This window comes from Ranitomeya variabilis, chromosome 2 (genome assembly GCF_051348905.1).
Source record: "Ranitomeya variabilis isolate aRanVar5 chromosome 2, aRanVar5.hap1, whole genome shotgun sequence".
Taxonomy (NCBI): domain Eukaryota; kingdom Metazoa; phylum Chordata; class Amphibia; order Anura; family Dendrobatidae; genus Ranitomeya; species Ranitomeya variabilis.
Genome location: NC_135233.1, coordinates 792614030 through 792641168, shown reverse-complemented (window position 1 = coordinate 792641168; position 27139 = coordinate 792614030). Strand labels below are relative to the sequence as shown.

At 43.1% G+C, this 27139-nt stretch overlaps 1 protein-coding gene across 2 annotated transcripts in view; it reads left to right on the top strand.

Moving 5' to 3' along the window:
* MEI4 (meiotic double-stranded break formation protein 4) overlaps nt 1–27139 on the top strand; it is a 342427-nt gene that overhangs the window by 235696 nt on the left and 79592 nt on the right. Inside the window, exon 4 of one of the 2 annotated variants that reach the window (XM_077289852.1) lies at nt 15630–15758. In XM_077289852.1, the coding sequence (XP_077145967.1) occupies nt 15630–15758 (129 nt within the window). Of the gene's footprint in view, nt 1–6717; nt 7095–15629; nt 15759–27139 lie in introns of those variants that run through there. The other variant, XM_077289854.1, reaches the window with a different exon arrangement.

Genomic DNA, 27139 nt, shown 5'->3' with positions numbered 1-27139 from the left:
TGGCCCCTGCTTGTGTCCGTTTCACGGACAGGTGACGTCACCGTTAAGCCACGCCCCTCACTCGCTACGCCACTGTTCGGCGGCGCCATCGGCCGAGGCACCTGCCGTTTACTCCAGCGGCGAGCGGTGTGAGGATTTCTGCACTACGGGAGGACGCTCCCTGCAGATTTGTTTAGTATCGACACCAGAGTCCTGTGAACAGCAAGCAGGACGTCTTTACAGCAGCTGACCTACGTATCAAGGAGACACGCCGACTTCCGTCTGTATGGTAGGGGAGTGGGAGTCTTTAACTTTTTAGCTACGATTTTACTTTCCAGCGCGGCACTCTCATTTATTTAACCGTATCTGTCTGTTACCGTACGGCAGGGTTTTTGCACACAACCTGCCCGGGTGCCTGCAGCTTCATCTAGGGGTAACTTAGCGCCAGTGTGATTCTTTCATTCAAAGTATTAGTAGACAGCAGAGATGATTGATTGGATGCAAGTTATCAAGTCAAATTTTATTAACTTTATATAATCCATGCACTGGGGTCCACTTAGCTTAAAGCCCCATTTTAACAACTTATAAGAAAACATAGTCCCACAGTGTATACTGATGTTAATAGCTGACAGCAACTTAATCACATAGGTGGATGATTAAATATAGTTTGTGATATTATTCATTCCACTTATTGCGAAAAAGCTATCTTTGTTCTGATAGGAGCCTCAAGGAGTAGTATCGTGTGGTTGTGATCCAATAGGTCACATGTTATAAAGATAGTCCAGAAGTTCTTGCTGCAGTTGGAGAGCCTCTCTCTGGCCGATAGTTCGACTGTCATGAATGATAGACAGAACAAAGGAATTCCCGGTATGTGATGTGACAAATAGGTAAATTGCTTAACAGTGGCTTTTGGTGGCCTTCGTCTCAATATTCCTAAACGTTATATTTTTAATTATTGCTAATAAAGATTAGATTTTAAATCATGATCAGAAGCAGTGGGATTAGTATTGATGCACTAGCTTAGGTTTTACAAACAGCGATCAGTACGTGTATTAGGAAAATATTTAGAATTGAGAGTCCTCAGTGGTTGATAGGACTCTCAATTCTAAATATTTTTCTATCTACTGGCTAACACGGTACCAAGATATATATCTTTCCTGTATCACGTGTATAAGGAGGAATTCTCAGAGAGGCAGACTCCTTTACATAGAGAACTGAAGATTTCCGAAACATGTAGGAGTAATTGGGATTCTGACCATTAGAGGCCGCTGTTAAGAAAGTTCTCGCATTTGTGATGTCGCATGCCGGGAATCCTTTTGTTCTGTTTATCATCGTGAAAGCTGTGCCACCGGCCGGAGCGCGGCTCTCCAACTACTGCAAGGACTTCTGGACTGTACTTAGATAATTTGACTTATTGAATCACAACAATGGGATACTATTCCTTCAGACTATCAGAACAACGAGAACTTCACGTTAAGTGCAATTGATAGCAGTCGAAAGTTTAAAGAAGCACTCCAATGAAGATTTTTTCAGTAAATATGTGTATGTAATGAGGAGTGTATGTGTTATTATACCCTCCTAGAGCCATCCCGCTGCTCCTCTTAGTGATTGCACAGCTCTTCAGAATATTCTGCTCACTCCATGCGTGAGCCAGAAATCTCTTTTATAATGTACAGTAAGCCTATGGTGCCTTGTTTTGACACTCCATAGACTTACTTTGTAAAAGCCATTTCCAGGTTACGCAAGGCGCAGTGTGACCTGGAGAGTCTGAAGAGCAGTGATGTCACTGAGAAGAGTAGCAGAACTGCACTGGATCCCGAAGAAGGCAACAATAGGTGTGTATGTTAGTACATACACAATATACACATGCACGCAAATTTATAAAAAACAATGTTCTTTGGAATGCTTCTTTAATTATAGTGAGTAATTATAGTGTTGTAGAAAATTTGTGGTAAAAGTATCAATGCCATTGGACAAGGTTGGGTAAAAAAAAACATACTACGATGAAGAATGTGGGAACAGCTAGCAAAAGCAATGGCAGTGGAAGCACTTCCACCACTATTGGCATCAGGTACAGTATCCAGGTAGTAGTATTACCAAATGCAGACCAATACTGGCCTCCTTTACACCCAAAAAGCGTACTGGTGCAGAAGAAGCAGAGGGCATTACGGACTACATACTGTAGAAAATCACTCGGCTCAATCACACCAAAATGATGTTACCTCTAAGGCCGGCATCACAGTTAGCGTAGGGAAATACGGTCCATTTTTTACAGGCGTAATATGTAGAAAAGTTCCTGTACAGTGATCCGTATTCAACGTGAGGATGCAATTTTTTTCTCAAAAAATTATCCGTGTGTCATCCGTATGGCATCCTTACAGCGAGATTTTCTTGCCAGCTTGCAAAATGGACATAGAATGGATCCATGGTCTCAACTATTCGTGAAAACATATATACAGTCTATATATGTATATAAATATATATATATATATATATAAATTATATATATATATAAAATCTCGCTGTAAGGATGCCATACGGATGACACACGGATAATTTTTTGAGAAAAAAATTGCATCCTCACGTTGAATACGGATCACTGTACAGGAACTTTTCTACATATTACGCCTGTAAAAAATGGACCGTATTTCCCTACGCTAACTGTGATGCCGGCCTTAGAGGTAACATCATTTTGGTGTGATTGAGCCGAGTGATTTTCTACAGTATGTAGTCCGTAATGCCCTCTGCTTCTTCTGCACCAGTACGCTTTTTGGGTGTAAAGGAGGCCAGTATTGGTCTGCATTTGGTAATACTACTACCTGGATACTGTACCTGATGCCAATAGTGGTGGAAGTGCTTCCACTGCCATTGCTTTTGCTAGCTGTTCCCACATTCTTCATCGTAGTATGTTTTTTTTTACCCAACCTTGTCCAATGGCATTGATACTTTTACCACAAATTTTGTACAACACTATAATTACTCACTATAATTAAAGAAGCATTCCAAAGAACATTGTTTTTTATAAATTTGCGTGCATGTGTATATTGTGTATGTACTAACATACGCACCTATTGTTGCCTTCTTCGGGATCCAGTGCAGTTCTGCTACTCTTCTCAGTGACATCACTGCTCTTCAGACTCTCCAGGTCACACTGCGCCTTGCGTAACCTGGAAATGGCTTTTACAAAGTAAGTCTATGGAGTGTCAAAACAAGGCACCATAGGCTTACTGTACATTATAAAAGAGATTTCTGGCTCACGCATGGAGTGAGCAGAATATTCTGAAGAGCTGTGCAATCACTAAGAGGAGCAGCGGGATGGCTCTAGGAAAGGCTCAGTCTTAGCCGAAACGTCGCCCAGACAAGTGGGTTGATTAAAATCCTGCACGTCTAAACACTGCAATGAAGGAGTGCTGCCTCGTTTTTTTTAAATATTGACCAGCCTGGATATATGGACTGTTATCCTGGGGGCCTTGCACCCGAAGATAAGTAGATATTGTGCTGTTCCCTTTTTATATATATATATATATATATATATATATATATATATATATATATATATATATATATATATATATATACACACAGGTCCTTCTCAAAAAATTAGCATATAGTGTTAAATTTCATTATTTACCATAATGTAATGATTACAATTAAACTTTCATATATTATAGATTCATTATCCACCAACTGAAATTTGTCAGGTCTTTTATTGTTTTAATACTGATGATTTTGGCATACAACTCCTGAAAACCCAAAAAACCTGTCTCAATAAATTAGCATATTTCACCCGTCCAATCAAATAAAAGTGTTTTTTAATAACAAACAAAAAAACCATCAAATAATAATGTTCAGTTATGCACTCAATACTTGGTCGGGAATCCTTTGGCAGAAATGACTGCTTCAATGCGGCGTGGCATGGAGGCAATCAGCCTGTGACACTGCTGAGATGTTATGGAGGCCCAGGATGCTTCAATAGCGGCCTTAAGCTCATCCAGAGTGTTGGGTCTTGCGTCTCTCAACTTTCTCTTCACAATATCCCACAGATTCTCTATGGGGTTCAGGTCAGGAGAGTTGGCAGGCCAATTGAGCACAGTAATACCATGGTCAGTAAACCATTTACCAGTGGTTTTGGCACTGTGAGCAGGTGCCAGGTCGTGCTGAAAAATGAAATCTTCATCTCCATAAAGCATTTCAGCCGATGGAAGCATGAAGTGCTCCAAAATCTCCTGATAGCTAGCTGCATTGACCCTGCCCTTGATGAAACACAGTGGACCAACACCAGCAGCTGACATGGCACCCCACACCATCACTGACTGTGGGTACTTGACACTGGACTTCAGGCATTTTGGCATTTCCTTCTCCCCAGTCTTCCTCCAGACTCTGGCACCTTGATTTCCGAATGACATGCAAAATTTGCTTTCATCAGAAAAAAGTACTTGGGACCACTTAGCAACAGTCCAGTGCTGCTTCTCTGTAGCCCAGGTCAGGCGCTTCTGCCGCTGTTTATGGTTCAAAAGTGGCTTTACCTGGGGAATGCGGCACCTGTAGCCCATTTCCTGCACACGCCTGTGCACGGTGGCTCTGGATGTTTCCACACCAGACTCAGTCCACTGCTTCCTCAGGTTCCCCAAGGTCTGGAATCGGTCCTTCTCCACAATCTTCCTCAGGGTCCGGTCACCTCTTCTCGTTGTACAGCGTTTTCTGCCACATTGTTTCCTTCCAACAGACTTACCATTGAGGTGCCTTGATACAGCACTCTGGGAACAGCCTATTTGTTGAGAAATTTCTTTCTGGGTCTTACCCTCTTGCTTGAGGGTGTCAATGATGGCCTTCTTGACATCTGTCAGGTCGCTAGTCTTACCCATGATGGGGGTTTTGAGTAATGAACCAGGCAGGGAGTTTTTAAAAGCCTCAGGTATCTTTTGCATGTGTTTAGAGTTAATTAGTTGATTCAGAAGATTAGGGTAATAGGTCGTTTAGAGAACCTTTTCTTGATATGCTAATTTATTGAGACAGGTTTTTTGGGTTTTCAGGAGTTGTATGCCAAAATCATCAGTATTAAAACAATAAAAGACCTGACAAATTTCAGTTGGTGGATAATGAATCTATAATATATGAAAGTTTAATTGTAATCATTACATTATGGTAAATAATGAAATTTAACACTATATGCTAATTTTTTGAGAAGGACCTGTATGTATGTATATATATATATATATATATATATATATATATATATATATATATATATATATATATATTTCATACAGAGCTAGATAGCATATGTATCTACTTATACTATGTGTAGACATTTATTTTATCTATTCTATTCTAACCTTAGGGTCAGTGTGATTTTACTGTACACCGCACTGAATTACCGGCTTTTCTATAGAACACCGGTGTGTACTTCTCACAAGTCACATGCATGGTCCATGTGTAATCCGTATTTTTCTCGCCCCCATAGACTTTCATTGGCGGATTTTTTGCGCAATACGCTGACAAACGCAGCATGCTGTGATTTTCTATGCACGTAAAATACGGCCGAGAAATATACGCCAGATAGGAGCTGCTCCATAGAAAAACATTGGTCTGTGTGCAATGCATTTTTTTTGCGCCTCTCATACGTCCGTATTCCTCTCTAGTATGACCCGGCCTAACAGTGACACCATCACTTTGAGTCAGTATTCTGCACAGAACAGTCTGCCATATGACAAATGACTAAGGGATAATTTTTGATAATTTTTTTAATAAAACAAAAAATAAGACTGTTAGGCCGGCGTCACACTAGAGAGTTTTACGGACATATGAGAGGCGCAAAAACAACGCATTGCACACGGACCAATGATTCTCTATGGGACAGCTCCTATCTGCCGTATATTTCGTAGCTGTATTTTACGGGCGTAAAAAAATTGCAGCATGCTGCATTTGTCAGCGTATTGCGCAAAAAATCCGCAAATGAAAGTCTATTGGGGCGAGAAAAATACGGATTACACACGGACCATCAGTGTGACTTACGAGAAATACGCCAGACATCTCCAGATGCCAGGAAATGTGGCAAGCCCTCTATCAGGAAGCTGAGTAATGCTAATTAGCTGAAAAAGCCAGACAGACATCCTGGAAGTCTGGCGCTCGCCTCCACGGAGTTGCAAGCAGCATGGCAAACCTAATCAATGTGGATATGCTCCTGGTCCTGGTCCAGGAAAGGCCCGAGATTTGGGACCAATGGGACGTCAATTATGCAAACGGGCAAGGAAAGAGGCTGCTTGGAGGAGCATTTGTGGGATCCTTTTCTAAAATTTTGACGAGTGGCCACGTGAGGGACAGAGGCGACTAAGTAAGTACACTCCTGATTATCAAGTATTTCATATTACAAACTGCAGTAAGAACAATATTTGTTCAAAATTATTATTTATGTTAGCCTGATTTTGTATGTATATTGCAGCATTTATGTAATGGTGCAGGACATTATAAAGGGTACAGCATTTATAGATGTCGCTTACAGTTAGCAAATTGACAATGACAGAGGGGACAGGACCCTGTTCTTGTGTACTTACATTCTATGGTGTCCCCCTTTTATGGGATACTGGTATTTGTGTGTGGTTATTTTGCTAATTGCAGATATTAAGTAAGAAATGCAGCTTAGAATAGGGCCTATTTAAATCTGTGAAAATCACTGACACCTTGTGTTACCAATGTGCCCAATGTCCTTATACATTATTTTCTTCTCTGTCATTACAGTGGATGATGTTATGAGACTTTGGAGAAGCATTTGGGACCAGTACCGAAGAGAAAGGCAGCAGCGGGCCAGGAGTGGCTTATCTGCTCCAGCCAAACTAAAATACATTTATTTTGACCGGCTGACCTTTCTGGATCCCAGTATGGATCTCAGACCGTAAGTACAAACCTCACATCACAATACACATATGTTAGGAATGGTCATAGATGATTGTAATTTTTTTTTTTTCTTTAAATAACATAACTCAATCCACTGAGAGGGAGACAACAGGTTCAGATTCAGAGGCACTCATAGATCATAGATCCTGTTGGTGAAGAAGAAGAGGTGGCTGGACCATTTACGGCTCCTTCTATGATTCTCCCTCCGGATTCATCTTCGGCTGCCCCTCATGTTCCACAACCACCTGGTCCTGATGCTGCAGCACCACCCACAGATGCACCAGCTTCACTGATGCCCGAGGATACTGGCCACAGCAGCAGCCCCACTGTTCCGCTTGAGGCCTCACCACAGCCTGCTGTGATCTCACGCCGTGGCCGCAGGAGAGAGATTAGTGCAAGCCGAAGGAATGTGGACACTGGTGTCTTAAATTATTTGGCCAGGGCTACTCAGGATGAGGGTGAGGAGTCATTTGCGCGTAGCCTGGCCCGGTATCTCCGTCCCATTCCCCGTGAGGTGAGGCTACGTGTGAGAGGGTGCATCCAGATCCTTCTTGATGCATGCACCCCCCTCAAATGACCCTAATAATTTGTTTGAGTACATTGAGAGTTGGCAGATGTCACCATGTAACCTCTTACGTATGCCAAGAAATCAACCAGTGCATGCTCAAGAGGGATCTGAAGCACCTCCTACACGTGGGCCTACACCTCAATCCTATCCCCAACAAAACCCACCAATGTCTACCTCAACCCTTTCCCCAACAGAACCCACCAATGTCAACCTCACAACCCTTTCCCCAACAGAACCCACCAATGTCTACAAATTACCAAATGGCATCCTTCCAGGCTGGTCTCAACATGAGTTTGGACGACATGGTAATATTGGTGGGGGTTATGACTCACACGACTTCTATTATCGTCATGATGCCCATAGTATGAACCCTTAAGGCCAGTACTCAAATGGGCAATCTGAGCAGGGCCAGATTTTGGGGCAGGGCCAACAGAGATCACACCAACAGGGTGAAGGGCAATTGGACCAACAAAGGCCACAAGAGCAGCAACCTGAACTGCCGCCATCACCTCCACCAACATATCAGAATCTATAAAAACTGGTTGATTCTTGTTGCAAATTGTATGTGATAGCAATGTGTTTTTGTTGATTATTTGGCTCTGGCCAAGTTTTAATGGCCACAAAAGCCATATGCTGGCAATATGTTTATTGAAAGTTAAAAATTGGCTAAAAATATCATTTATAAAAACTAGTTTGAAAGCCAATTTATTTGTGTTTGTCCAATCATTATGACATCATATCCAATCATATTTTATTCATCTAAATCTATTAATTAAGTCAAAACAACACACATAGTTCAGTAAGTAAATTAATTTTTTTTTCAGATAGTATAGTAATAAAGAAAACAATTACAACTGAGATACAGCATAATCCTGCTAGGGAGTAGCACCCTGAGGAGAAACAAAATAATTTGTGTAAATATCCCTCACTTTTAGGCCAGAAAGGGGATGCCGCGGAGGAGGGCCATGTGGTGTAGGACTACCCACATTAGTCAACATGTCTTCACCACTAGCAGCTGAGGAGCAATCATGATGTCTCGTAAAATTGTGTAAAACAGCACACGCTTTTATCACTTCGTTAACATTAGCCTCACTCAGCTGAATGGCAGACTGGAGGACACGCCATTTGGCACACAGAATCCCGAAGGCGTACTCCACTAGTTGCCGCGCCCTGCAAAGTCTCAAATTAAACACCCGCCACTGGTGGTCCAGGTTGCGCCGGGGATAAGGCCTCATCACATGCCTCGTCAATTGGAAGGCCTCATCTCCCACAAGAACATATGGCACTGCTTCAGCATTGGAGCCTGGGAGTTGTCGTGGTGGGGGGGAGGTCAAACTGGTTTTCACGTAGCCGACGACCCATAATGGATGAAATGAAGACCCTAGAGTCTCCAGTTTGCCCATAGGCCCCAATATCTACAATTATAAACCTGTAGTTACTGTCAACTACAGCTAACAGAACTACAGAGAAAAACTGCTTATAATTGAAGAATTGGGTGCCCGAGTTCAGCGGCTTACGCACCCTGATATGTTTCCCATCCAGGGCTACGATGCAGTGAGGGAATTGGCAAGTAACATTAAAGCCACAGGCTATTTTGATCCAATCATCCATTTTGGGCTCAGGCATGACAAGTTCGTGGAGTTTTGACCATATTTCCATACATGTTGCACGCACAATGCCAGAAATAGTGGATCGTCCGATGAGAAACTCCAGATGTAGTCCAGCATAGGACAATCCAGTTGACAGGAAGCTGAAAGGACAGAACAAATAATATTAGCTAGGTAAAAATACTTCACCAAAACCAGTTAAAACAAGTAATTTGGAAATGTAAAAAGGCAGGATTAACAGTGTAACTTGCAAAATCTACACTGGGTACGTAATTGAACATTGTAAATACATATTTTGGAGCAGCTTTGGCTATAATTTACACATATAATTTTATGGAGCTGCTAAGAAACAACATAAAAAGAAAACATCAACAGCATACAGTATGTGAGGATGGTGAATACATACCGTAAGGTAAGGAGAAGACGCTCCTCTGTGGATATGCATTTTCGCATCCTGGTGTCCTGAAATGTTATTCCTGGACGTACTGTCTCCAACAAGATGTCAAAGGTTGGTATTGTCATTCGACAGTAAAGATAAAATTTTTCAGGATGTTTCCGCAGAGCTCTATACAGCCTCTGAAAATGTCCTTTAGTGACACGTTGTCTCAAAAGTGGATGCACCCACATTCTTCTCCTCCTTTGCGGATCCACTATCAAAGGGTATGGCTGGCCAAAGCGACAAAACAACACCTGGTTAAATAACACCCGCTGACATACGGATCACTATTTTGGAAACATTTCTGCGTATTACGCAACCAAGATTGAGATTCTTACCCATATGGTTTGTGCTGAAGTTTGTATCCTCCACGTTCAAGTTTGTGAATAAAGAAAACTTTTTTTCACTGATTCAGTGAAGTTGGACATTTTCTTCTTTTGGAATCAGTAACATCCACAACTGCTTGTGTCTGGAAAACACCCATGGAGCCAAAATCATTGCTACACCTGTAGATAAATTCCCAAAGGTGTATAATTCCAAAATTGGGTCACTTGAAGAGGACTTCTGCTCTTCTAGTGTTGCGCCCCTGAGGTCCAGTATCCACAGAGGTACTGCACCTCGGATGAGGTGTGGTGCTCCGCTCTTATGTAATTAGGGGGGCACTACCCAGAACCCACACACTTACAGTGCTTTGCGAAAGTATTCGGCTCCCTGAAACTTTTCAACCTTTTCCCACATATCATGCTTCAAACATAAAGATACCAAATGTAAATTTTTGGTGAAGAATCAACAAGTGGAACACAATTGTGAAGTTGAACAAAATTTATTGGTTATTTTAAATTTTTGTGGAAATTCAAAAACTGAAAAGTGGGGTGACACCCATCTGACCAGACCGCACCGGACTGCCCCTGGGTGAGTATAATCTAACTTGTTTTTCTTATCTTTCAGGATACATCGGGGGCTTATCTACAGCATTACAGAATGTAATATATGTAGATAAGCCCCTGATGCCGGTGGCCGCAGCTTATATAAGAAAAAGTAGGTGACAGATTCCCTTTAAGAACCAGTCGGACCCAGCTCGAGTTCCCAACTGCCCTGGCTGGCGCTTCACTAGCACTTAGGGGCTGTGTATATGGAGTCTGCAAACTATTCTAGGGAAATCTGGGCTCCAGGAGGCAAATAGCCCCTCCCAAGTTTTGCTGTATGGCTAAACAGCACTGTACAGCCATATATGGGGCATCTCTACATTCAGCAGAAATTGTGGGACAAATTATGGTGCCATATTTACCCATTTCTCCTTGTGAAAATGTAATAGCTGGGGCTAAAACAAAATTTTAGTGGTAAAAATGTAATTATTTTTTCTTCAATTGCCCAATGGTATGAAATTATGTGACACACCTGTGGTGTCAATATGATAACTGCAACCTTAGATTAATTCATCAAGATGTGTAGTTTGTAAAATGGGGTCACTTATGAGGGGTTCTGCTGTTCTGGCACCTCAGGGGCTCTCCCAGTGGAACATGGCAATAACCATAATAGTAAAATTTACACTATAATAAGGTGCTTCTTCCCTTCTGAGCTTTGCACTGTGCCTGAAAAGTATTTCCTATTTATATGAACGCTGAGTGTCTATATTCACTCACTCCCGTCCATCTGTAATAGTAAGGCTAAAGTGTCTCTTGTTGCCTTCAAGATCTATCGTCGCTCCTTGAACATGTGAAGCGATGTATCCACTTTTTCCTGCTGTCCTGCGCTTACCTGAGCACCGACTTTCTGCTAAAAAGTTTTTTTATTGCTGTACATAAAAATCTCTTTATAATATAATTTTAAACTCACCTATTATGTTCATAACAATTCTTTTAAATCACCACTAATGACCACAAATCATTCTACATATATTTTTAATAAGATAATAATAAAATAAATGATTTTATTTTGCGTTCGTTGTAGGGATTCCAGTGGATTCTCTCTGGTAGGGGGTAGCTTGCTGATCCCACATGTGGTTTATCGGTAAGGCATCCGCTCTTCAACTGGAATAACTTTTTTTCCTACAGGTTCTTGTCTATTTGAGTGGGGATCGGGTCTCTATTCTTTTTTTCTTTTTTTCCTTTTTCATTTCTCCTAAATGCTGCAATCTGGTATTGTTACTTAGAAATATAAAAGAAGTCAATAAGTTCACTCTACATATCTCTCTAATATAACCTCTTTGAGTTGTTAATTGTATGATGTCATTGAACTTTGACACTGGATCATCTGATCTGATGGCGCTCATTTTTTGTAACTTAGCATCCTTTCAAAACTATATATACCTGTGATGCCTGTATACTCTGTGTGGTATTTCCTGATGAAGGGGGCATGAGACCCCTGAAATGCGTTGAATAAAACCACTGTGAATCAGCTACAATCTCCTGAAATTCATCCCAGCGGCATTGCGGAATTTTAACTATGAATTCCCTTTGAAGATACTATTTATATGTAGGGCATTGGCGCACTTAGGAGAAATTTTTCAACAGGTCCATTTTTTCCTATTAGTCCTTAAAAAATGTAAAACTTGAGGCTAAAACAACATTTTATTGGTAAAAAATGTAATTATTCTTTTCAACCGCCCAATAGTATAACATTTTGTGAGGCACATGTAGTGTCATTATGATCATTGGATCCCTAGATGAATTCATTGGGGAGTGTAGCTTGTAAAATGTGCTAATATATGGGGGGTTTCTGCTGTTCTGGCACCTCAGGGGCTCTGCCAATGTGACATGGCACCCTTCGACCATTTCAGCAAAATCTGAACTCCAATATGGCACTTCTGTCGTTCTGATCTTTGCACTGTGCCTCAAAAGTAGTTTTCAACCACATATGGAGTATTGGGGTGCTCAGGAGAAATTTCCCAATGAATTTTGGTGTCCTTTATCTCCTGCTTTCCTTGTGAAAATTAAAAAAACAACAGTTTTTATAGCATTATTTTTTTTCATTTTCACAGATCAACTTAAAATTCTGTGAAGCACTTGGGGACTCAAGGTGCTTACCACACATCTATATAAATTTCTTGAGGGGTCTAGTTTCCAAAATGGGGTCACTTGTGGGGGTTGTCTACTGTTTAGGCACACCAGGGTCTCTCCAAACACGACATGACACCAGCACATAATTCCATCAAAGTCTGCATCCCAAAACTTCACTCCCTCCTTTCTGAGCCCTGCCATGCACTCAAACAGTAATTTTCTTACACATATGGAGTATCAGCGTAATCAGGAGAAATTGCAAAACAATTTGTTATGGAGCAATTTCTCCCGTTACCCTTGTGAAAATAAAAAAATGGGGCTAAAATACCTTTTTTGTGGGAAAAATGTGATTTTATTATTTACACAGCTCAACTTTATAAACTTCTCTGAAGCACCTGGTGGTTCAAGGTGCTCACCACACATCTAGATACATTCCTAGTCTATTTTCCAAAATGTGGTCACTTGTGGGGGGTTTCTACTGTTTAGGCATGTCAGGGGCTTTACAAACAGTTTATGGTGTTCACTAATGTTTCCAGCAAACTTTGCTTTCAAAAAGTCAAATTGCTCTCCTTCTCTTCCAAGCTCTGCCATGCTCCCAAACAGTAGTTTTTCCCCACATATGGAGTATCGGCGTACTCAGGAGAAATTGCAAAACAATTTTTGGGGTCCATTTTCTCTTGTTCCCTTTCTGGAAAAAAAAATTGGGACTAAAAGGAAATTTGGGGGGAAAAAATTGTTTTTTTTTTATTTTCGTGGCTCAACGTTATAAATTTCTGTGAAGCACCTGGGGTTACTCACCACACATCTAGATAACTTCCTTGAGGGGATTAGTTTCCAAAATGGGTCACTTATGACACAAATCTCAAAATCAGTGATATCCGTTGAAGCGTTCCAGAATTATTAACTCATAAATTGACACTGGTCAGAATTGTAAAATTTGACCTGGTCATAAAGGTGTAAACAGCCTTGGGGGTACAGGGGTTAATGTCCCTTTTTATGCACTGTGGTCTCTTCAGACCCTATAGCATAATAAAAGTAAGATGTAAAAAAATAGTTAATTCATTATACTCACCTCACTTATGACCTCAGCAGTCCCTCCACTACTCACCGCCACCATATGATCACTTGCTTCATTTAGTGCTAACCTTTGTCTTGGTCCTTGGTTCCATGGTGTTCAATGTATACACTTGCATTCACTTTGGATTACTTTTTTTTACCATATTATAACTCCACAGCACATACAGGGTGGGCCATTTATATGGATACACCTAAATAAAAAGGGAATGGTTGGTGATATCAACTTCCTGTTTGTGGCACATTTCGTATATGGGAGGGGGAAAACTTTTCAAGATGGGTGGTGACCATGGTGGCCATTTTGAGTCAGCCATTTTGGATCCAACTTTATTTTTTCAGAGGGAAAAGTGTCATCTGACACATCAAACTTATTTAGAATTTCACAAGAAAAACAATGGTGTGCTTGGTTTTAACGTAACGTTATTCTTTCATGAGTTATTTACAAGTTTATGACCACTTATAAAATGTGTTCAAAGTGCTGCCCATTGTGTTGTATTGTCAATGCAACCATCTTCTCCCATTCTTGACACACTGATAGCTACAACACAGAAGAAATGCACAGGCTTCCAGTATCCATTGTTTCAGATGCTGCACATCTCGTATCTTCACATCATAGACAATTGCCTTCAGATGACCCTAAAGATAAAAGTCTAAGGGGGTCACATCGGGAGACCTTGGTGGCCATTCAACTGGCCCACAACGACCATTCCACTTTCCAGGAAACTGTTCATGTAGGAATTCTCAGACCTGATAATGTGGTGGTGCACCATCTTGCTGGAAAAACTTAGGGAACGTGCCATCTTCAGGGAACATGCCATCTCCAGTGCATCTTCAGCCACTGATGTTTCTTCATTAGTGACAGTTTTCTTGTATCCAAATTTTGGCAAATCCAACATTGAACCTGTTTCACGAAATTTGGCAAGCAGTTTGGTAACTGTAGCATGGGAGATGGGTGGTCTTGTAGAGTGTCTTGCAATGAAATCTGCTGTAATGACCCGGGTACTGTGTTCACCAGACATCAACACAATTTCTATCTGCTCCTCACGTGTTAACCTCTGCGACATGTCAATGGCTGTAAACAAAGAGAAACTTGCAAATAACTCATGAAAGAATAAAGTTACGTTAAAACCAAGCACACCATTCTTTTTCTTTTGAAATTCTCAATAAGTTTGATGTTTCACATGACCCTGTTCCCATTGAAAAAATAAAGTTGGATCCAAAATGGCCGCCATAGTCACCACCCAATAAAAAAAGTTGAAACGTTTTCCCCCTCCCATATACTAATGTGCCACAAACAGGAAGTTGATATCACCAAGCATTCCCATTTTGTTTAGGTTTATTCATATAAATGACCCACCCTGTATAATACAGGGAGCCCAGAAATGTCTGTCTGTTACTGAGGATCATTCTAGAATTCATTCCCGATATCAAATCAAACTTGGGAAATGTAGTCAAGTGGAGTCTTTACTGTTGACAACAAAAATGTATTGTTTCCTTTTTTTTCTCCAATAGTTCATTGATATTACGGTATGTTCATATTATGTGTAAGTTTGTGTGTTTGTTTAGTGAAAAGTTTTGAGAAATTGTCCCACTATCAAATGTATGATTCTACTATTTAGTGGGATCCACATTATTACTTTTCTAAAGCCAGATTTTTTTGTCCTTCCTATTTCTTCTCTTCTTGATCTAATGCTGTTATGTTATGTACATCCAGACTTAAAAGCAATCCATGGTTTAATAAGATTACTCTGAGCAACAAATATCTGCATTTTCTCATCCTTTGATTTATTTAATTTATTGAAAAGGGGCTCAGATTTTTTTTTTAAACTGTCAAATTTGTGAGACTGTGAATCTTGTGGGTCCTATTGATAGGACTTACTTTTGAAAACACATCTCAAGTTTACCCACATTAAATTTTCACAAAACTTTTACAATGCCGAAATTATTACCCCTTAAGAGGTCTTGTGGATTCCATTTGCTTGGGCACCATGAGGGGCATTGGTCTTTGTATATATTTACGGTATATACATATATTTATGTCTGTAATATTTTTTTTTTATTTTCTTTTTCAGTTTCAAATGCAGCAATTCAAAATGGATAGTCTGTACCAGCTGGGAAAGTGTCAAATGTTGCAGGGTTCATTAATAAATCTACTTTTTACAGAGATTAAGCATTGTGTGGATGATCTTCTCCAGCCAGAGGTTTGTTTGTCCTATTTTATTAGTTTTCAAAGCTATTTAGATATAATTCAACTGCACAGAGTGTAGACAATCTTGAATTGAACTTTTTTTTAACGAGTATTTTTCAATACATTTTTCTTTTATATAATTATAGGCACTATCCATCATGTGTGGCAAATTTGTGTGGGTCAAAGTCTTGAGACCCCCACTGATTGCTCAGAAAGCCACTTTGCAATGCACTGGTGAGCAGGCGGACTGTCTATTGAACCCTTACACCGCTCTGTGCACATGGCTATGCAACAGTTCAGTGTTCCTGCTTACTGAGCAATCCCCCGCAGAACATCTTTTTGAGAAACTGGTGTGGGTCTCAGGATTCGAACGCCCCCCAAAAACTGCTACATATATTAGAAAATTGAAAAGAATAGCTAATCTTTATTGAAAAGAAAAAAATTGAAAAGAATAGCTAATCTTTATTACTGTGTAAAAAAACAGGTTATTTGAATCACTGTATAAAAAAGTGAAAACCTTGGAAAAATAACAACATAAATGGTGCAACTGTAAGACCACAGGCCTCCTGTGAACCTTCATTCAATGCAGTGATGTTTTGTCCATCATTAAGTTAAAAGAGGCAATTTGTATAATTTGTTTCCCAGGATCATTGCACAGCTTATAAACCTCCTCACACTAGCATGCCAGGCCAGGCCACAAGAAAAAATGTTATCCCCCCAGTCCCCTGTCAGAGGCCTTTCCTACAGAAAAATCTCATGCTTTGCACTGAGGAGGGGCAACACACCAAAATACTTGTCTGCAAATAGAGGTTGTGACTTGGCTTTTATCCTAAATCATGTGGCCAGGATCGTTAAAGGGTTTGTTAGGTGCCAAGGCTCTCCCACTGCACGGGGTAGATGCCAAGCCTTGCCTGCATCTGCAGTCTCCCATCCAGCTTTGGCCATTGTGAGTGCTGCTGAGCATAGACGTCAGTTCCAGCGTCTTGCTCAGGCTCGTGCTATTTGTCTGGTTACTCCTGGCTCTTCAGCAAAGCCTATGGTAACCAGCGGTAGGCAGCGATGAGCGAACGCTCTGGAGACTAAGTCCAGAAATCACCCTACTGAGGATGCTCGTGATGTGACGACATCTCATTGGTGGTCCGTCGTCAGCTGCTCTGGTGATAATGCAGCTCTGGATTGGGCTACGGGCAAGGTCCTATCCGACTGCACTTGAGCTTACATATAAAAGGCTCTCAGAGGCGCACACCGGTGCACTAGTATCAATCATTTTACATGTGTGTTTGTGACGTTGCAACAGTGTGGTCTATGTCGGCATATGCTGAGGGTCGGCGGTAAGCCGCTAGTATTTCGTCAGAGGAATTGGCTGAGTGTTTTTGCTGGCTGTGTGACCACTGTTTGCTATCTACCCCGTGGGCGGGTTTCGATCTCCTGTGAGGTTAGCAGGGATCGTATCTAGCGTCATTTCTATTCCATTACTGTGTGCGACTGACAAAGCTCTATAGAGGAGCATCTTTTCCGTTACTGTGTGTTAGTGACACAGCTCTATAGCAGAGCATCTATTCTGTCTCTGTGTGCGAGTGACACAGCTTCGTATGCTGTTCACTGAGTGATGTGTAACTCAGTGCGAGTTAACTATCGCTCGCTGTGTGTTCTACCATTGTTCACATTAGCTGCAGTTTTACATCTCTGCACGGTGGACCCCGGGTTGTGATTGCACTTCTTTATTAAATTTATTTAGTGCAATTTGCCAACCCTAACAGGGTTGATATTGACTTTTAGGATTGCCTTTTTCAATAGGTGGCACTAGATTTCAAGTCCTCTTCCTCTCTAAAGAGGCAATTTGCATACGTTAGATCACATGACAGCCTTTTGAATCATTTGATGTGATATTATTATTGTTTTTGTAATTATTATTATTATTATTTATTTTTAAAGCACCATTCATTCCAGGGTTATGGGTTACATCCATATAACATACATATAGCATATATAAGATAAACAAACTAACAGACTGGTACAGGATGAGAGAACCCTGCCTTCATGGGCTTACAATCTACATGGTAATGGAGAGGAGACAATTTTACTATGGATCCTACAACTTTGTAGTTAAGATCATCTCCAAATGGTATCGGGTTCCCATTGTCATGCCCTCAGCTGCAGGTCCGGTCTCTACTGCGAAGGGAGACCGGCACCTTTCATGCAGCTCCACTGGTACTACTCACCCTGTCTGTGGCTCCAGACGATCAGCGGCTCCTTTCTCTGCTAAGAACCTGCATGCTCTTGGCAAGTCTCCTGGAAATGCTCTTAGGAGGCGCGCCCCGCTTCCTGCACATACTTAAAACAGCAGAGCACCTGTTCTCTATTAAGGCTCTCTGTGCTATGATGCTCTGTGCATAAAAGGCATCCTCCCATTATGGGAGGTGCCTAGGCAATGTGTTCATTCTATTGTTTGTGGCCTTCTGCCCAGGCCACACTCTGCTGTGCTCTGCAAAGTGTAGTTTGTTACTTTTGGTTTTCTAACCCCTCTGTTTCCTCAGTATCCTCCGCTGGCAGTTCCCTATTCTGGATCCTTCTGGACTCCCTGGTTACCACTCCAGGCTGACTAAGCTGCTCCTCGCAGAACCATCCAGATATTGCTGCCGGCTGGATCAGCCTTTCCGAAACTACACAGAGCTTCCAGGATTCTCTTCACTGATAGAGCCTGAATTCCACCGTCTTGTTAATACGGTCTGTACGGGTCGTCCCTCTGGTCCGGGTACCGCGGCATTTAGGCCATCTGGTGTTGTGATGGGGGAATCCCTGTATAGGGGTACACCTTGCCCGGTGCTCCACTACGTGGTTCAGCGTTGTGGTCCAGAGGGTTCTTCTCTCAGGCACCTCTGTTTGTTTAAGCTTAATTTAATTAACCCCTTCCCGACCCATGACGCCTATGCGGCGTCATGGAATGATCGCATCCCTGCAGATCGGGTGAAAGGGTTAATTCCTATTTTACCCGATCTGCAGGGAGAGGGGGAGTTGTACTTCAGCCTAGGGGGGGTGGCTTTGCCCCCACGTGGCTACGATCGCTCTGATTGGCTGTTGAAAGTGCAACAGCCAATCAGAGCAATTTGCAATATTTCACCTATGAAAATGGTGAAATATTGCAATCCAGCCATGGCCGATGCTGCAATAGCATCTGCCATGGCTGGAAATCATGTACTGGCCCCCCCCACCGCCCCCGATCTCCTCCCCAGTCCTCCGTTCTGTCAGGTACCCCCCTCCGTCCCCCTGTTCGCTTCCCCGTGCTCCTGTCCGCTCCCCCGTGCTCCTGTCCGCTCCCCCCGTCCTCCGATCCCCCCCCCTGTGCTCCGATCCACCCCCCCACCACCCCCTCATACTTACCGATCCTCCCGAAGTCGGTCCGTCTTCTCCCTGGGCGCCGCCATCTTCCAAGATGGCGGGCGCATGCTCAGTGCGCGCAAAGAATCTGCCGGCTGGCAGATTCGTTACAGGTACATTTTGATCGCTGTGGTAGGTTCTACCACAGCGATCAAAATAAAAAAATAATAAATAAACCCCCCCCTTTATCACCCCCATAGGTAGGGACAATAATAAAATAAAGAAAATATTTTTTTTTCTTTTTCCACTAGGGTTAGGGTTAGAACTAGGGGTAGGGTTAGGGGTAGGGTTAGGGTTACGGGTAGGGTTAGGGTTAGGGGTAGGGTTATGGCATGTGCACACAGAGCGGATCGGCCGCGGATCCGCAGCGGATCGGCAGCGGATCCGCAGCGGATCGGCCGCGGATCCGCAGCGGATCCGCAGCGGATTGGCCGCGGATCTGCAGCGGATCGGCTGTGCCCATGGTGCGGAAAATTCCGTGCAGAAACGCTGCATTGTATTTTCCGCAGCATGTCAATTCTTTGTGCGGATTCCGCAGCGTTTTACACCTGTTCCTCAATAGGAATCCACAGGTGAAATCCGCACAAAAAAACACTGGAAATCTGCTGTAAATCCGCAGGCAAAACGCAGTGCCTTTTACCTGCAGATTTTTCAAAAATCGTGCGGAAAAATCTCACACGAATCCGCAACGTGGGCACATACCCTTAGGGTTAGGGTTGGAATTAGGGCTAGGGTTGGAAATAGGGTTAAGAATAGGCTTGTGGTTAGGGTTACGGATAGGGTTAGGGGTGTGTTGGGGTTACAGTTGTGGTTAGGGTTGGGATTAGGGTTACGGTTGGGATTAGGGTTAGGATTAGGGTTGGAATTAGGGTTACGGTTGTGTTGCGGTTAGGGTTGTGGTTAGGGGTGTGTTGGGGTTAGGGTTGTGATTAGGGTTATGGCTACAGTTGGGATTAGGATTAGGGGTGTGTTGGGGTTAGTGTTGAAGTTAGAATTGAGGGGTTTCCACTGTTTAGGCACATCAGGGGTCTCCAAACGCAACATGGCGCCACCATTGATTCCAGCCAATCTTGCGTTCAAAAAGTCAAATGGTGCTCCCGCCCTTCCAAGCCCCGACGTGCGCCCAAACAGTGGTTTACCCCCACATTTGGGGTACCAGCGTACTCAGGAGAAACTGGGCAACAACTGTTGGGGTCCAATTTCTCTTGTTACCCTTGCAAAAATAAAAAATTACTTGCTAAAACATAATTTTTGAGGAAAGAACAATTATTTTTTATTTTCACGGCTCTGCGTTATAAACTTCTGTGAAGCACTTGGGGGTTGAAAGTGCTCACCACACATCTAGATAAGTTCCTTCGGGGGTCTAGTTTCCAAAATGGTGTCACTTGTGGGGTGTTTCTACTGTTTAGGCACATCAGGGGCTCTGCAAATGCAATGTGACGCCCGCAGAGCATTCCATCAAAGTCTGCATTTCAAAACGTCACTACTTCCCTTCCGAACCCCGACGTGTGCCAAAACAGTGGTTTACCCCCACATATGGGGTATCAGCGTACTCAGGAGAAACTGGACAACAACTTTTGGGGTCCAATTTCTCCTGTTACTCTTGCAAAAATAAAAAATTCTGGGCTAAAAAAATATTTTTGAGGAAAGGAAACACATTTATTATTTTCACGGCTCTGCGTTATAAACTTCTGTGAAGCACTTGGGGGTTCAAAGTGCTCACCACACATCTAGATAAGTAGCCTTGGGGGTCTAGTTTCCAAAATGGAGTCACTTGTGGGGAGTTCCTACTGTTTAGGCACATCAGGGGCTCTGCAAACGCAACCTGATGCCCGCAGAGCATTCCATCAAAGTCTGCATTTCAAAACGTCACTACTTCCCTTCCAAACCCCGACGTGTGCCAAAACAGTGGTTTACCCCCACATATGGGGTATCAGCGTACTCAGGAGAAACTGTACAACAACTTTTGGGGTCCAATTTCTCCTGTTACTTTTGCAAAAATAAAAAAATTCTGGGCTAAAAAAATATTTTTGAGGAAAGGAAACACATTTTTTATTTTCACGGCTCTGCGTTATAAACTTCTGTGAAGCACTTGGGGGTTCAAAGTGCTCACCACACATCTAGATAAGTTCCTTCGGGGGTCTAGTTTCCAAAATGGAGTCAATTGTGGGGAGTTCCTACTGTTTAGGCACATCAGGGGCTCTGCAAACGCAACCTGATGCCCGCAGAGCATTCCATCAAAGTCTGCATTTCAAAACGTCACTACTTCCCTTCCGAACCCCGACGTGTGCCAAAACAGTGGTTTACCCCCACATATGGGGTATCATCGTACTCAGGAGAAACTGGAAAACAACTTTTGGGGTCCAATTTCTCCTATTATCCTTGGGAAAATAAAAAATTGTGGGCTAAAAAATAATTTTTGAGAAAAGAAAAATTATTTTTTATTTTCATGGCTCTGCGTTATAAACTTCTGTGAAGCACTTGGGGGTTCAAAGTGCTCACCACACATCTAGATTAGTTCCTTGGGAGGTCTAGTTTCCAAAATGGGGTCACTTGTGCGGGAGCTCCAATGTTTAGGCACACAGGGGCTCTCCAAACGCGACATGGTGTCCGCTAATGATTGGAGCTAATTTTCCATTCAAAAAGCCAAATGGCGTGCCTTCCCTTCCGAGCCCTGCCGTGCGCCCAAACAGTGGTTTACCCCCACATATGAGGTATCGGCATACTCAGGAGAAATTGCCCAACAAGTTTTAGGATCCATTTTATCCTGTTGCCCATGTGAAAATGAAAGAATTGAGGCTAAAAGAAATTTTGTGTGAAAAAAAAGTACTTTTTCATTTTTGCGGATCAATTTGTGAAGCACCTGGGGGTTTAAAGTGCTCACTATGCCTCTAGATGAGTTCCTTGGGGGGGTCTAGTTTCCAAAATGGGGTCACTTGTGGAGGAGCTCCAATGTTTAGGCACACAGGGGCTTTCCAAACGCGACATGGTGTCCGCTAACGATGGAGATAATTTTTCATTCAAAAAGTCAAATGGCGCTCCTTCCCTTCCGAGCCTTACCATGTGCCCAAACAGTGGTTTACCCCCACATGTGAGGTATTGGTGTACTCAGGAGAAATTGCCTAACAAAGTTTAGGATCCATTTTATCCTGTTGCCCATGTGAAAATGAAAAAATTGAGGCTAAAATAATTTTTTTGTGAAAAAAAAGTACTTTTTCATTTTTACGGATCAATTTGTGAAGCACCTGGGGGTTTAAAGTGCTCACTATGCTTCTAGATAAGTTCCTTGGGGGGTCTAGTATCCAAAATGGGGTCACTTGTGGGGGAGCTCCAATGTTTAGGCACACGGGGGCTCTCCAAACGCGACATGGTGTCCTCTAACGATTGGAGCCAATTTTTCATTGAAAAAGTCAAATGGCGCTCCTTCCCTTCCGAGCCCTGCCGTGCGCCCAAACAGTGGTTTACCCCCACATATGAGGTATCAGCGTACTCAGGACAAATTGGACAACAACGTCTGTGGTCCAGTTTCTCCTTTTACCCTTGGGAAAATAAAAAATTTTTCGCTAAAATATCATTTTTGTGACTAAAAAGTTAAATGTTCATTTTTTACTTCCATGTTGCTTCTGCTGCTGTGAAACACCTGAAGGGTTAATAAACTTCTTGAATGTGGTTTTGAGCACCTTGAGGGGTGCAGTTTTTAGAATGGTGTCACTTTTGGGTATTTTCAGCCATATAGAACCCTCAAACTGACTTCAAATGTGAGGTGGTCCCTAAAAAAAATGGTTTTGTAAATTTTGTTGTAAAAATGAGAAATCACTGGTCAAATTTTAACCCTTATAACTTCCTAGCAAAAAAAAAATGTGTTTCCAAAATTGTGCTGATGTAAAGTAGACATGTGGGAAATGTTATTTATTAACTATTTTGTGTCACATAACTCTCTGGTTTAACAGAATAAAAATTCAAAATGTGAAAATTGCGAAATTTTCAAAATTTTTGCCAAATTTCCGTTTTTTTTCACAAATAAACTCAGAAATTATCGACCTAAATTTACCACTAACATGAAGCCCAATATGTCACGAAAAAACAATCTCAGAATTGCTAGGATCCGTTGAAGCGTTCCTGAGTTATTACCTCATAAAGGGACACTGGTCAGAATTGCAAAAAACGGCAAGGTCATGAAGGGGTTAAATACCTTTGCTTTTTGAAGCCATTCTCCTGTCTCTTGTGTACCGGGTATACAGCTACCACTGCTCCACCAGTCGTCTAGTGAGTCCACTATATTTCCCCACGCCCTGTGGGCGTAACACCCATATTACTTCATAAGTGCTTTCACGCAGTATCAGATAGATGCTGGAGATGTGGAGTGGAAGAGGAGACGATGACACACATTTGGTGGAGCTGTCCAATAATAAGAAGTTTCTGGACTCAGGTAATTCAGACTATTAAAAAAATGACTAGTCTCTCTGTGCCCGACTCTCCTGAAACTATTTTGCTCTTTATGATCCCAACTAGTTTCACCAAATGCAAAAGATCTTTAATAAGCTACCTTATACAGGCTGCTAAGAATTTCATTCCTCGTCACTGAAAAAGTACTTCTCCACCTACTCTGGATGAGTGGTTCTGTGAGATAGCCCTTCTAAATAGGATGGAACATTTGATTGCCCAATCCTCCACTGACTGTGATAGATACTGTGAGACTTGGAGAGACCGGATTGAATTCCAAGAATCCGATGCCTACCATCTTACATGAGACTGATGTGATCCACCCGTTTCTTCTCTGTCCGGATTGTGCTTCTTGTTGGTTCGCGCCTGGCTACGCTATGTATGGTTTCCATTGGATTTCAGTAACTTCATAATTGTATTACTGATGGCCTAAAATGTTCCCTTCCCTCTTTTTTCTTCCAATAACTTGATGTTTTATTGGACTTTATGCTTATATTTTATGATATATCGATGCTGATATTGTCCTAGCTATTCTATTCTTTTTGTTGTATTTTTGTGATTGAAAATTATTTAACCTTTTAATAAAAATTGAATTTTTAAAAAATAAAGTGTAAGCACATGAGTTGCTTAGCAGCCAAAATAAACATCACCCAAAGGGAAACCCAAAAAGTGAAACATAAATGTCTGACCACTAGGACTATATAAATAGGGTATAACCAGTAGTAATAATATGTCCAATGCATTAAAGTTGTCTGCCTGAAAGGCTAATCAACCCTATAAAACTCCATTGTATAAGAAAAAAGTGCAAATATGACAATAGTACAGTGTCAGAATATAAGTGTATTTTAGGTCAAGACAGCGTAGAGAAGTATGAAAAATGCTGGATAAAATGTAGTGGATACCTTGTCCAGAGTAGTAGACAAGAGGAATCTCTGTGGGAAAAGAGGTCTCTATACTTTTGCAGCCTTGTTTTTACAATCAGAGCATTGATTAAATAAAGAGCTTGGGTTGTAAAATAAATGTAAAATGTTTGGTTGGTGATAAGAATTCTTTTGCCATGTGTTGCACCGAGACCCGGGAAATTCTCAGTCCATTTTTATATACTGTAGCTTTTAACCTTCGAATTATAATTAAAGGAATTAATGTAACTAATGACAGTATACGGTATTTTTCCGACCATAAGACGCACTTTTTTTCCTCCAAATTTGGGAGGAAAGTGTGGGTGCGTCTTATGGTCAGAATGTAACCTGTGTGGAGGGGGGGGCGCAGCGAGTGGGATCGCACTGTGATCCCACTTTTAGGAGACAGAAAAATGTCCCTGCTGCCCGGAATCAGCACTGGGAAAACCGTCCCGATGATTAAGTGCAGTGAATATTCATTAGCCGCTTCCCTGCCCACCTGTCAGCTGAGCAGTGAGCCAGAGCAGTGAACTGGGAGCAGCAAATGAATACTCCACTTAAGCAGCGGACACACATGGTTTCCCCAGCACTGGATTCCTGCAGCGGCTGGGGAGATCTGTGTCCAGTGGAGTAGGGGGCAGCAGCAGGGGGCCAGAGGGGACAAGAGGCCTGCATACCTGCCTGGGGCTGAGTGCTGGGCATAAGGACCCTTCTATGTCATGAAGTGGGTGGGCTGGAGCATCACATGACAGCACAGAGCCCTCCCTCTTCTTGACGTCATCACAGGTCCTTCAGACACCGCACTAGAATCTGCACGCTTCCTCTTATGACCTGTGCTGTGGAGAGGCAACAAGAGGGAGGGCTCTGTGTGTGCAGTCATGGGATGCTTTTACCTCACCACAGTGTGGCTGGTTGGCTGCCACAATTAAGAGGTTAGTCTCTGCAACACACAATAAAGCACTCTGACACTCCTGTGGTGAACTATAACTCCCAGCATGCCATAGGATCTGCAGGACATACTGGGAGTTATAGTTCTCCCATGGGATTTTAAAGCAGCACTCCAGTGTTATTTTGCAGTGCTGGAGTGGTGCTTTCAATATAAGCCCTGTGCTCCCATTCTTATACTCACCCTCCAGCGTCTTCATATAGTACTTCACAGCCACCACACTGGTCCCGCAGCTTCCAACATAATAACACTAGCTATTGAACCCGTTCTACGCCCGGGTGGCGAGCATTTATATTGGTATATGGTCTCCATCCTGGTATGTGCTGCTCCCATCTTGCTCTCCCATCCTGTCATGTGCTGCTCCATCCTGTGCCCCCATCCTGTCATGTGCTGCTCCACCGTGTCATGTGCTGCTCCATCCTGCATCCCCATCCTGTCATGTGCTGCTCCATCCTGCGCCCCCATCCTGTCATGTGCTGCTCCACCGTGTCATGTGCTGCTCCATCCTGCGCCCCCATCCTGTCATGTGCTGCTCCACTGTGTCATGTGCTGCTCCATCCTGCATCCCCATCCTGTCATGTGCTCCCATCCTGCGCCCCCATCCTATCACGTGCTGCTCCATCCTGCGCCCCCATCAGTGCGGGCGGCTGTGCTGAGTGCGGGCGGCTGTGCTGAGTGCGGGCGGCTGTATGTGGCTGTGCTGAGTGCGGGCGGCTGTATGTGGCACGGCTGTGCGTGGCTGTGCTGGGTGCGGGCGGCTGTGGGTGGCTGTGTGTGGCTGTGCTGGGTGCGGCGGCTGTGGATGGCTGTGCTGGGTGCGGTGGCTGTGCTGGGTGCAGCGGCTGTGCGTGGCTGTAGGCGGCTGTGCGTGGCTGTGCTGGGTGCGGCGGCTGTGCTGGGTGCGGCGGCTGTGCGTGGCTGTGCTGGGTGCGGTAACTGTGGTGGGTGCGGTGGCTGTGGGTGGCTGTGGGTGGCTGTGCGTGGCTGTGCTGGGTGCGGCGGCTGTGGACGGCTGTGCTGGGTGCGGTGGCTGTGCTGGGTGCGGCGGTTTTGGACGGCTGTGCTGGGTGCGGTGGCTGTGCTGGGTGCAGCGGCTGTGCGTGGCTATAGGTGGCTGTGCGTGGCTGTGGGCAGCTGTTGTGAATTTGCTTTTTGCTCCCTCTAGTGGTTACTAGTTTTTTGACTCTGGTTTTTCTGTCATTCCTTTTATCCGCACCTGGGTCATTAGTTAGGGGTGTTGCTATATAAGCTCCCTGGACCTTCAGTTCAATGCCTGGCAACGTAGTTATCAGAGCTAGTCTGCTGTGCTCTTGTCTACTGATCCTGGTTCCAGTTATATCAGCTAAGTCTGCCTTTTGCTTTTTGCTATTTGTTTTGGTTTTGTATTTTTGTCCAGCTTGTTCCAAATCTATATCCTGACCTTTGCTGGAAGCTCTAGGGGGCTGGTGTTCTCCCCCCGGACCGTTAGACGGTTCGGGGGTTCTTGAATTTCCAGTGTGGATTTTGATAGGGTTTTTGTTGACCATATAAGTTACCTTTCTTTATTCTGCTATCAGTAAGCGGGCCTCTCTGTGCTAAACCTGGTTCATTTCTGTGTTTGTCATTTCCTCTTACCTCACCGTCATTATTTGTGGGGGGCTTCTATCCAGCTTTGGGGTCCCCTTCTCTGGAGGCAAGAAAGGTCTTTGTTTTCCTCTACTAGGGGTAGCTAGATTCTCCGGCTGGCGC